At 40.5% G+C, this 13,082-nt stretch overlaps 1 protein-coding gene across 8 annotated transcripts in view; it reads left to right on the top strand.

Annotated features, from left to right (window-relative positions):
* Positions 1-13,082, top strand: part of INO80D (INO80 complex subunit D) — a 101,290-nt gene that overhangs the window by 38,515 nt on the left and 49,693 nt on the right. For all 8 annotated transcript variants that reach the window (XM_516046.7, XM_054680136.2, XM_063790661.1 and 5 more), the window contains one exon: positions 9,516-9,624. In XM_516046.7, coding sequence (XP_516046.3) covers positions 9,516-9,624 — 109 coding nt within the window. The remainder of the gene's footprint in view (positions 1-9,515; positions 9,625-13,082) is intronic.

Raw genomic sequence — 13,082 nt, 5'->3', positions numbered from 1 at the left:
AATTACCCCATATGTGATGGGGGTGGAATCACAATGAGGCAAAGTGGTGCAGTGAAAGATTCTGTATTTAGGTAGACCACCTTAAAATAAACACAGTCGTCCCTCTACATGTGTGGTGGATTGGTTCCAGGTCTTCCCCTCAGGCACTAAAATTTGAGGATACTCAAGATCCTGATATAAAACAGCATAGTATTTGCACATAACCTATGTACATTCTCCCATATTCTTTAAATCATCTCTAGATTACGTATAATACCTGATATAATGTAAATGCTATGAAAACAGTTGTTATACTGTATTGTTTAGGGAATAATGACAAGAAAAAAAGTCTGTATATGTTCAGTACAAATGGAATCTTTTTTCTCAAATATTTCTGATCAGCGATTGACTGAATCCACAGATGTGGATCCCATGGATAGAGAGGGCCAACACTGGAGGGTGTAACACTTGCTGAATAGGATACAGAAATAGGAGTTGGGAATTTAGAATTCCGCACGCAGCTTTTATTTGTAGTGATAGCAGCATTAAAAGGCAGTTGTGTTTGGTTGTATGCTTTTATGAGTTTAACACCTGTGCATCTAGTGAAGTTCTTGGCGTGTCTTATTCTAGGAATGATCATAGCATTGTTGATATCTGCTGACAGTTTTAAAACATTTTTTCCTGTTTAAAAAATTCTCAAGGCAATACCTGTTAATGATTTAAGAGTGAGAAAATACAGGGAAAACTTGTAATTTAATGTAGTCACATGTCTATTTTTCTTTTGTTGCTTCTGAATTTCCTGTTTTGCTTAAGAAAACTTCCTCGATTCCAAGTTTATACAGATATTCTATGTTTTCTATTAATAGTTTGATTGGTTTTGATCATTTAAACCTTTAATTCAGTTGAAATTTATTCTCGAATGCAATATGAGCTATGATTTTCACTTCAGGAAAAATTATTTGCATAATATGACAGCAATAGAAATATGAGCAAAGATAGAATGTGAAGAGATATGAATAGTCAATAAACAAATGAATACCTCAATCCTCTCAGCAGGTAGGAAATACAAATTAAAGCAACAATGAATTACCAGATTGTCAAAAATGATATCCATTGTTGGTCAGGGTCAGGATATGGTATCTCATACATTGCTGGTGAGTAATTTAGCAATATCTACTAATTTAAAATATATGTATAGGCTGGGCTTAGTGGCTTATGCCTGTAATCTCAGTACTTTGAGAGGCTGATGCAGAAGGATCACTTGAAGCCAGAGGTTTGAGACCAGCTTAGGCAACATAGTGAGATCCTGTCTCTAAAAAAACAAAAATAGGCCGGGTGTGGTAGCTCACGCCTGTAATCCCAGCACTTTGGGAGGCTGAGGTGGGCAGATCACCTGAAGTCAGGAATTGGAGACTAGCCTGGCCAACATGGTGAAACCCTGTCCCTACTAAAAATGCAAAAAATAGCCGGGTGTGGTGGTGCATACCTGAAGTCCCAGCTATTTGAGAGGCTGAGGTGGGAGAATTGCGTGAACCTGGGAGGTGGAGGCTGCAGTGAGCCGAGATTGTGCCACTGCACTCCAGCCTGGGTGACAGAGCGAGACCCTGTCTCAAACAAACAAACAAAATATATTTGTAGCCAGCAGACTCACTTTTGGGACACTATCCTGTGGATTAAAAAAATCAAAATGTAAGGATATATGTGCAAGGATGTTCACTGAAACATTGTTTGCAGCATTAAAAACCTGCAAAGAAACAATTACTGATAGGAAACCTTGACTAAATTATTGTTCACATAAGTTTTATGAAATATTATGTAGCAGGCTGGGTGCAGTGGCTCATACCTGTAATCCTAGCACTTTGGGAGGCCGAGGTGGGAGGATCACTTGAGCTCAGGAGTTCAAGACCAATCTGGGTGACACAGTAAGACCTTGTCTCTATTGTATAAAAAAAAAAAAGAAAAGAAAAGAAATATTATATAGCTATTAAAAAGAATGAATGAGGCCAGGTGTGGTGGCTCATGCCTGTAATCCCAGCACTTTGAGAGGCTGAGGCCGGTGAATCACCTGAGGTCAGGAGTTCGAGACCAGCCTGGCCAATATGGCAAAACCCTGTCTCTACTAAAAATACAAAAATTAGCTAGGCATGGTGGTGTGCGCCTGTAATCCCAGCTACTTGGGAGGCTGAGGCAGGAGAATTGCTTGAACCCAGGAGGCGGAGGTTGCAGTGAGCGGAGATTGTGCCATTGTACTCCAGCTTGGGCAACAAGAGCGAAACTCCATCTCAAAAAAAAAAAAAAAATTCTGTATCTTTTGACCGGGATGTGTCCATGGTATATTAAAAAGTGGAAAAAAAAAATCAAGAGGTAATTATTATCCCATTTTGGTAAAAATAAAAAAAAGTAAAAAAACAGGGGATATCAGTATATTTATTGATTAAGTATATGGCTATTGGCCTGGTTGATGTGAGCAAAGGTAAAAGTATAAAAGGGTATATACTTCCAGACTGTTAACATCAGCTACCCTAGGGAGGATGGAATTGGACAGGGTATATTTTATAGGAGTTGGGAGTGGTGGCTTTTCTTATAGCTTTTTATTGTTTCACCTGTTGTTAAACCATCTGTGACTTTTTGTGATTAAAATACAAAAGTTAAAAAATTTATAAACAAAAATAATAAATTAAAACACTCCAAGCCATATTAATACCCATTTGTTAATACCTTGATATATTCTTTCTAATATATAAAATTGGGCTCTTACTATACATGCTGTTTTGTAACCTGGTTTAAAATTTTTCATACTAATGTATTTTCAAGTTGGTAATTTTTCATATGCAGTGTAATTTGTCATGGCTGAATTCTCTCTTCCATTTAAGTTGTATCCAGCTTATGTCCTTATAAACTGTCGTAGATGTATATAGCCTTGCAGTAAAACAATTATTGCCACATCTTTTTTTCTTCAAATAGATTGTTAATTCAGACTAAAAGTGGAATTGCTGATTCCAAGCTTTAGCTTTTAAAAAAAAAAAAAGTTTTGATATATGTTGCCAAATTTTTCTTCAGAATTATTTTGTCAGCTTATCTTCTTTAAGCAGTGTGTGAAAATAACAGTTTCTCTAAATCTTTATCAGCCCTGGGTAGTATTATTATTGTTATTATTGCCTTTGCAAATTAGATAGAAAATCTGCTTAAATTTACATATCTTAGATTAGGGTTTCTCAAATATTTGGTTTTAGGATTCTTTACACTTAAAAATTAATAAGGAAACCATAAAGCTCTTGTGTATGGGTTGTATCTATTTATACAATATTAGAAGCTAAAACTGATAAATTTAAAATATAATTTTTTTTTTTTTTGAGACAGGTTCTTGCTCTGTTGCCCAGGCTAGAGTGCAGTGGCATGATCATGGCTCACTGCTGCCTTGACCTGCTGGGCTCAAGTGATCCTCCCACCTCAGCTTCCCAAGTCACTGGGACCATAGGCACACACTACCACAACTGGCTAATTTTTTTTTCAGATTTTTTGATAGAGATGGGGTCTCACTATGTTGCCCAGGCTGATCCTCCTGTCTTGGCCTCCCAAAGTGCTGAGATTACAGGCACAAGTCACCGTGCCTGGCCTGTCAGATTCTCTTTCAAATAAAAATGATGATGAAGGCTGGGTGTGGTGGCTGACACCTGTAATCCCAACACTTTGGGAGGCCGAGGCGGGTGGATCACGAGATCAGGAGTTCAAGTCCAGCTTGGCCAACATGGTGAAACCCCGTCTCTACTAAAAATAAAAAAACTTAGCTGGGCGTGGTGGAGCGTGCCTGTAATCCCAGCAACTTGGGAGGCTGAGGCAGGAGAATTGCTTGAACTGGGACCCGGGAAGCGGAGGTTGCAGTGAGCCGAGATCGCACCACTGGACTCCAGCCTGGGCTACAGAGTGAGACTCCATCTCAAAAACAAAAAAATGATGATGAATGAGAAAAAGCAGTTTGGTCAGGTTGCAATAAAAACAGTTGTGTAAGTCCTCTTCCTCAGGACGGCTGTCATACTTTCTTCCTTTGCAGCAGATTCACATTTACTCACACAGAATAGTATAAAGACATGTGCTCAGGGATCGATTTAATAAAAATAAATAATCTTTAACAAACAAGAATATTCTCAAATAAAACTCCTTTACAACTGCGAGGCATGGCGTGAGGAATACAATGACTCCTAGTAAGTCTGATGCCACTGCCTTGATTCATGGTAATTAAGGAGCCTGTAGTTTTACCCGTCATTGCTTTTATACCATCAGTGTGTCAACACAGTTAAAAAGGCACATAATGTTTTAATATTATTTTGTTGAAAATAGTTTTGAGGCCAGGCGAGGTGGCTCATGCCAGTAATCTTAGCACTTTGGGAGGCCAAGACAGGAGGATCACGTGAGCCCAGGAGTTTGGGACCAGCCTGGGAAACATAGTGAGATTCTCTCTTTTAAAATTTAAATTAAAAAAAAAAAACTTCTTAGAAAGAATATAGTGTTGACCTATATACTCCAAGAATATTTCAAGGACTTCTGGGTATCTGTGGACCATACTTTCAGAACTGCTATTTTGGATTAATAATATAGTTGAGTATTTGTTCATATGATTTTTGGACATTTTGTTTATTTTGCCTTTCACTTCTTCAATCCATATATTTATTTTCTATTGATTGGTAAGAGCTTTTTATATGTATATTATATTTGTTGGAAAGTCTCTCCCTCCTCTCCTTTGTTTTTTGCTTCCGTGTATCTGTTATAGCCAGGCACAGTTGCAAACTTGTAATCTCTGCTACTTGGGAGGCTGAGGCGGAAGGATCCCTTAAGTCCAAGAGCTTATGACTGGCAGTGAGCTATAATCATGCCACAGCGACAGAGCTGAGACCCCGTCTCTGAAAAAAGAAAAGAAAAGAAAAGAAAAGAAATATCCATTGTAGGAATTTAAAAGTTAAAATTTTTATGTATTCTCTTCTTTAAGATTTCTTTCTTTTGAGTCTGGGTTTTGGTTTGCTTGCTTCCTTATTTGGATTCTCTTCATCCCAAGAATATATGAACATATTCACCCATATTTTCTTTTAGTCCTTTTATCATTTCATTATTGACATTTTATCTAGCTGGAACTCATTTAGACATTAGTTTTGAGGCAGAGATCTAAGAAATTTTTGTTGTTGTTGTTGAGACGGAGTTTCGCTCTGTCACCCGGGCTGTAGTGCAGTGGCGCGATCTCGGCTCACTGCAAGCTCGGCCTCCCAGGTTCACGCCATTCTCCTGCTTCAGCCTCCCGAGTAGTTGGGACTACAGGCGCCCGCGACCACGCCCAGCTAATTTTTTGTGTTTTTAGTAGAGACGGGGGTTTCACCGTGTTAGCCAAGATGGTCTCAATCTCCTGACCTCGTGATCCGCCCGCCTCGGCCTCCCAAAGTGCTGGGATTACAGGCGTGAGCCACCGCGCCCGGCGAAATATAACAATTTTTAAAAAATGTTTGCCTCTAATTCCAACACTTACCGGCATCATCTACTAAATTTTTATTTATAATTTCATTTATTTCTGGATGCTGATAATTTTTTAGCTTTTGAAATGATGAAATATTATGTCATCTTAGGGGCTGCTTTTTTAATCTTTTTTTTTTTTTTTTTTTTTTTTTCTTTTGAGACGGAGTCCTGCTCTGTCACCCAGGCTGCAGTGCAGTGGCGAGGTCTCGGCTCACTGCAACCTCCGCCTCCCGGGTTCAAGCGATTCTCCTGCCTCAGCCTCCTGAGTAGCTGGGACTACAGGCGCATGCTACCACATCCAGCTAATTTTTTGCATTTTTAGTAGAGACGGGGTTTCAGTATATTGGCCAGGCTGGTCTTGAACTCCTAATCTTGTGATCTGCCCGCCTCGGCTTCCCAGAGTGCTGGGATTACAGGCATGAGCCACTGTGCCCAGCAATTTTTTAATCATTTTTAAACAGAATGAAAACACACAGAAAAAGTTTTCAGCCTTTTAAATTTTTTTTTTCTTTTTTTGAGATAGAGTCTCGCTGTGTTGCCCAGGCTGGAGTGCCGTGGTGTGATCTCAGCTCATTGCAACCTCTGCCTCCCAGGTTCAAGTGATTCTCTTGCCTCAGCCTCCTGAGTAGCTAGGATTACAGGTGCATACCACCATGCCTGGCTCATTTTTTGTATTTTTAGTAGAGATGGGGTTTCACCACGTTGGCCAGGCTGGTCTTGAACACCTGACCTCAGGTGATCCACCCGCCTTGGCCTCCCAAAGTGCTGGGATTACAGGCGTGAGCCACCATGCCCGGACGCCCTTTTAAATTTTTTAAAATGCAAACATATTAGAGGCCTAAGATTTCAAAGCAAAAGTTACTTTGGGGAAACCAGAAATAGTAATGCATATACTCTGTAATCTTATGACAGAGTGTAGTCTGTATTCATGTCAGCAAAGAGTATTTAAATAAAAACTCAGTCTTATTATTAGCCTTTATAGTCCTGTCTGGGCTAGTTATGTCAGCTAGTTACATTAAAACTAGTGATAATGAAGCCAAGATCAAAGGTTTGCTTTATTGGACAGTTAGTTTCACAGCAGGAAAAACACTTCCGTCTTAGTTTTTATGACTTAGATCTTGACTTCCTCAGAGAAAGTCAAGACACCTCAGAGGTTTCTTAGGAGAAATTATTCTATTGAAACAAATAAAAGATAACTCATGTTCTGTTTTTCAGTGGTGCCTTAAATGTCACTTTGAAGGACCTTACCTTTCAACACACTGAAGTTGATGTTGTGATCATTTAATTGCTTTTTTACCTTTTCCCCCTACAAATTATTAATTATTTCAGTTGAGAAAGTAACTCATTTTTAAAGGTGACCTGACATTTTAGATAGTCATCTTGGAATTAGATTTGAAGTTTCTTTATGCCAATGGTAATGTGTTATTTAATCTTAAGCATTCATAATTTGCATTTTAATTAACCTTTTCTTAATTTCCCTATTTGGCACATGTAAACTCATTTAAACTATGGAAGCAATCCATGAAGTCCTTTTTAATGTAACTGTCTAATGAGGATACTCTTGATTTTTGAGGTTCTCAAGAAGGAAGACATAAATAAAATACTAGTTATCAAGGTGTCTAGTAAGTTTCATAGAGGTATGGATATACTAAACTTACATAGTCCCACATACTGTTACACTTTAGGCTGTGCAACATCAGTCTTTATCAAGACCTCTTCAAGATATAAAACGTTTTTTTCTTAACTTTTAGAGACAGGGCCTTGCTCTGTCACCAGGCTGAAATGCAGTTACATGATCATGGCTCACTGCAGCCTCAACCTCCTGGGCTCAAGGGTCAGTCGATCCTCCTGCCTCAGTCTCCTGCACCACTCAGCCTGGCTAATTTTTAAGTTTGTTGTAGAGTCGGGGTCTTGGTGTGTTACCCAGGCTGGTCTCTAACTTCTTGCCTAAAGTGATCCCCTTGGCTCAGTGTCCCAAACTGCTGGGATTACAAGCATGAGCCGGTGCACCTGGCCAAGATACAAGACTTTTAAAAGGGTAAAACTTTTATGTCAGGAGCTAAAAATTATTCAGTCATTAAAAATTATAGCATTTGGCTGGGCACAGTGGCTCATGCATGTAATTGCAGCACTTTGGGAGGCTAAGGCAGGTAGATCATTTGAGCTCAGGAGTTCAAGAGCAGCCTGGTCAACATGGCAAAACCCGGTCTCTACAAAAAGTACAAAGATTAGCTGGGCATGGTGGTGCTGTCTGTAGTGCCAGCTACTCTGGAGGCTGAGGTGGGAGGATCACTTGAGCCTGGGAGGTCAAGGCTGTAGTGAGCTGAGATTGCACCACTACACTCCAACCTGGGCAACAGATCGAGACCCTTTAACAAAATATTAATAAATACTGTATCCACTTTTCCTTCTAACCTTGTTTTAGATAATGGAGCACAAAGTCTGACATTTTTTGTTTAAAATAATTGAAAGAGGCTGGGCACGGTGGCTCATGCCTGTAATCCCAGCACTTTGGGAGGCCAAGGCGGGTGGATCACGAGGTCAGGAGATCGAGACCATCCTGGCTAGCACGGTGAAACCCCGTCTCTACTAAAAATACAAAAAAAAAAATTAACCAGGTGCGGTGGCGGGCGCCTGTAGTCCCAGCTACTCGAGAGGCTGAGGCAGGAGAATGGCGTGAACCTAGGAGGCGGAGCTTGCAGTGAGCGGAGATCACGCCACTGCACTCCAGCCTGGGCGACAGAGCGAGACTCCGTCTCAAAAAAAAAAAAAAATAATAATAATAATAATAATTGAAAGAAATCCGAAACCTCATTAGTAGTAGAACATTACCATCCTACCCTTCCATCTTCCCATGGAAGGTAAGAGCCAGGGAATGGTTTGGGAGAGGGGGATGGAGTGTTTCTACCTTTGACACTTTATCATAGGGCCCTTCGTTGTTGAAATGTAGAGTGACTCTGCACTTTTTGATGTTTTTTTTGTTTGTTTGTTTTCATAAAACCATTCAGAAGCAGGTATTGACCTTTTTCTTGCCTTAACATATATCGAGCTTCTTTTCTCACCCTCTTGTTTGTATTTTATGTTTTTCTGACATCATTTTAGTGTATTAAGTTTTGATACTTAAATTCTGGCCAGACGTGGTGGCTCACGCCTGTAATCCCAGCACTTTGGGAGGCCGAGGCGGGTGGATCACTTAAGGTCAGGAGATTGAGACCAGCCTGGCCAACATGGCGAAACCCCATCTCTACTAAAAATACAAAAATTAGCTGGGCGTGGTGGTGCTCACCTGTAATACCAGCTACTTGGGAGGCTGAGGCATGAGAATCACTTGAACCTGGAAGGCAGAGGTTGCAGTGAGCCGAGATCATGCCACACTGTGCTCCAGCCTAGGTGACAGAGCAAGACCCTGTCTCAAAAAAAAAGAAAAGAAATTCTACCTCTTTGTGACCTGAAATCTCTCTTTACTTGTGTTGTTTCTACCCCATTAGTGAAGTGTCTGACAAAAGAAGTTCATCTGTGGAATATAGCTTAGCCTTTTTGTTGTAATGTCATTTTAAAAACCCGATTGTGTGGCCAGGCGCGGTGGCTCACGCCTGTAATCCCAACACTTTGGGAGGCCGAGGTGGGTGGATCACGAGGTCAGGCGTTCAAGAGCAGCCTGGCCAATATGGTGAAACCCTGTCTCTACTAAAAATACAAAAATTAGCTGGGTGTGGTGGCTGGCGCCTGTAGTCCTGGCTACTCGGGAGGCCGAGACAGGAGAATCGCTGAACCCGGGAGGCAGAGGTTGCAGTGAGCCAAGATCGTGCCACTGCACTCCAGCCTGGGCGACAGAGTGAGACTCTGTCAAACAAAAACAAAAACAAACCGATTATCTTTGTAAGAATAGAAATGAGATTCATCAGGAGACATTTATTCACACCATGATAGTACTTGCAATAGGTATGTTGGGTTATGTTATTTTGTGTAGCTTTTTAGTTTAAATTTTGAATAAAAGTAAATTTTTTCTAATTTGCAATATCTCCTGTCTAACCCAGGTTTGGACTGGTCTGAAGAGAGCGGAGAGGAACCAGAGGACTCAGAGCAGGCCTCGCCCTACCAGGTTGCATGGTCCATCCGGGAAACCCTCAGATATCAAAGACATGCGTAAGTCTTCTGTTCTGTTTTTATTCTTTTTTTTTTTGAGACGGAGTCTCGCTCTGTCACCCAGGCTGGAGTGCAGTGGTGTGATCTCAGCTTACTGCCACCAAGCCTGACTAATTTTTTTTGTATTTTTAGTAGAGATGGGGTTTCACCATGTTGGCCAGGCTGGTTTCGAACTCCTGATCTCAAGTGATCTCTCCGCCTAGGCCTCCCAAAGTGCTAGGATTACAGGCATGAGCTACCACGCCCGGCCCTAGTTTCCTTCTTGAATGACCACTGTAGCAGATTGATATTTCCCACTATATATGCTGATACTTTTATGTTATTAGATCTAGTTTTATTGTAAAATAAAGGTAAAAAAAGACTTCACTCCAAAAAATTGGTGGTAAAATAGATTCCACTTGGGAGTAAATGTACTATATTGTTTGTAAATGTACTATATTGTTTGAGCAAAGCTACTCTTAAATTTTCTTGGTAAATTTGCTTCTGTACCTTTCCCATTCATCATTAAAGGAATTAATTATAATAGAACCTAGAATTGAAAAGAACGTTAGAGATTAATTGATCCAATTTCCTCATTTTACAGAAGAGGAAAGCAAGGCCCACATAGGTTGAGGAACTTGCACGTGGTCCCTTGGGGGGCTACGTGGAGTCCCACTATCTTGCCTCTCTGTATCTTCCTTGGCTGTACATCTCCACAGTAGTAGAAATAGTGCTTTTTTACTTCACCTCTATCTTCTGCAACATTGATCCATTCTTTATTTCTACTGTGCTACAATTTTTTTTTTTTTTAGGATAGATCTCCTGAGGGGTTTTCTTTGTACCTTCCTTATTGGAAAGCTGTCGGGGTATACTGACAGCTCTCTTCAGTTTTTTTCCCCATGTTATGTCTTCGGAAAAGAAGTGTTTGTCTAAGATCTGTAGAAGTTGAATGCACATCCTCTTCAATGATAGTAAGAAAACGAATTTTTTTAGGAGACTCCTTTTAGCATTCTACAGATTCACTTGGTACAGTTTGACAATACCAAGATAGATCCTTGTCTGTGGGGCCAAAAGATGACTCACTTACTCAGCTAACCATTTATTTAAAATGTTGTGGTTTGAATAGATATTCAGCAATGTAGAGGGAGATCAGCTATCTGTGATGGTTTTTGAATTTATAGGATTAAAAATGTGATTTGTTAGTATACCTAGAGGTGATTAGGCTTAGGGAACTGATTCACTAGAGACTAATCTGTACACTAAAATGCCAGCTTATAATGAGAAATACAATCATCAAATAGTACAAATGGTCACTAAACAAAACTACACAGGAAGCAAATTATCATCAGAAGCTTATTTGGACATGGAATTAGAGCAAGTAGGGTTAGTTGGATTTTATTAGTGGTCACTGTCTTAAATTATAATAGCAAGATGTATCTATTCCACTCTTTGGATTTATCTCCCACCCAGTTGTTCCTCACTTACCCCCTAGATAGTATTGGAGAATGTTATACCTTTTTTTCTTATACTGAGGTTCCATTTTATATGTCATTCAAGACTGTTTCCTTACCTTACCATTAGCAGGTTCTTTCAGATACAGCACAATAGAGTCAATTGAGCGTAAGCTTTTTAGTTATAGATACCATCAGTCATACTTCCTAATGGTAATTCGTATCAGCTTAATTTGACTTGTGATATTTTGGGTTAATTTTACACATCCAGCCAAAACCTGGTACATGGGAAATTATTAATAAATGGTAGTTATCATTCTTAATTTAATTCTTAAGGTAACCTTGACATCAGTATAGGGAGTATATGCTATTGATTAGGAACAATGTATATTCTATTCTGCCTTCTATTCTTGCAGAGTTATCAAAATACTTCTTTTGTTGTTTCAGATTTGTGGCCATCCTCATTTTTCTTTATCTCTGTAGCATGTTACTTTCTTGGCCACTTTCATAACTTGCTTCCTCTTTGATTACTACGATACTCTGCTCTCCTGGTTCTTTTCCTTTACTGTTTTCCTCCTTTTTTTTTTTTTTTTTTTAAACAGGTATTTATCCTTACTTCTTGCCCAGCTGCTGTTTTCATCTTTTCCCTTTCATTCTTTTCCTTCACTCAGTCATTCATTTTTCATTCATTTGTTCATTTACTTATTCAGCACTTTCTTGTTGGGCTATTATGCTCCAGTCATGGAGCACTCTATATTTTTAATGTTGGGCAAACATGTTGGTTTACCCACCCATCTATTCCTGTAACTCCACATTTGTATCTGCCACTCTGCCCTCTAAGAGGAATCTCTGTCCTGTATTTTAATTAATTAATTAATTAATTCTTTGAGACGAGAGTCTTGCTGTTGCCCACAGTAGAGTGCAGTGGCATGATCACAGCTCACTGCAGTCTTGAACTCCCAGGCTCAAACAATCCTCCTGCCACAGCCTCCCGAGTAGCTGGAACTACAGGTGTGCACCACCACATTTGGCTAATTTTTAAGTTTTCTGTAGAGATGGGGTCCTGTTATGTTTACCCAGGCTGGTCTGGAACTCCTGGTCTCAAGGGATCTTCCTGCCTTAGCCTCCCAAAGTGTCAGGATTATAGGCATGAGCCACCATGCCTGACCTGTCCTGTATTTTAAACTTCCATCTTTATTCCAATTTCTTGTTGCAGCTACCTGTCATTTGTTGTACCTTGCTGTGTTTCAGTGTAGTAGAAAATGGAGAGCTGTAGAAAATTGGCCCTACCTTGGCCAGGCACAGTGGCTCACGCCTGTAATCCCAGCACTTTGGGAGGCCGAGGCAGGCGGATCACAAGGTCAGGAGATTGAGACCATCCTGGCTAACACGGTGAAACCCCGTCTCTACTAAAAATAGAAAAAATTAGCTGGGCCTGGTGGCGGGTGCCTGTAGTCCCAGCTACTTGGGAGGCTGAGGCAGGAGAATGGCGTGAACCCGGGAGGCGGAGCTTGCAGTGAGCCGAGATTGTGCCACTGCACTCCAGCCTGGATGACAGAGCGAGACTCCATCTCAAAAAAAAAAAGAAAAGAAAAGAAAAGAAAAGAAATGAAAATTGGCCCTACCTGGCTGAACACGGTAGTTCACGCCTGTAATCCCAGCACTTTGGGAGGCCAAAGTGGGCGGATCATGAGGTCAGGAGTTCGAGACCAGCCTTACCAACATGGTGAAACCCCATCTCTACTAAAAACACAAAAATTAATCGGGTGTGGTGGTGCACACCTGTAATCCCAGCTACTCAGGAGGCTGAGGCAGAAGAATTGCTTGAACGTGGGAGGCAGAGGTTGCAGTGAGCCGAGATTGTGCCACTGCACCCTAGCCTGGGCAACAGAGTGAGAGTCTGTCTCAAAAAAGAAAAGGAAAGAAAAGAAAATTGGCCCTACCTAGGCTGTTCATTATATCTTCAAGAGGGTGTTGCCATGCCAAATGCCTCAATAAGTTCATTGAGTTTTTAAAAGAAAACTGACA

The sequence above is a fragment of the Pan troglodytes genome, chromosome 13 (genome assembly GCF_028858775.2).
Source record: "Pan troglodytes isolate AG18354 chromosome 13, NHGRI_mPanTro3-v2.0_pri, whole genome shotgun sequence".
Taxonomy (NCBI): Eukaryota; Metazoa; Chordata; class Mammalia; order Primates; family Hominidae; genus Pan; species Pan troglodytes.
This window is presented reverse-complemented; position numbering and strand designations above follow the sequence as displayed.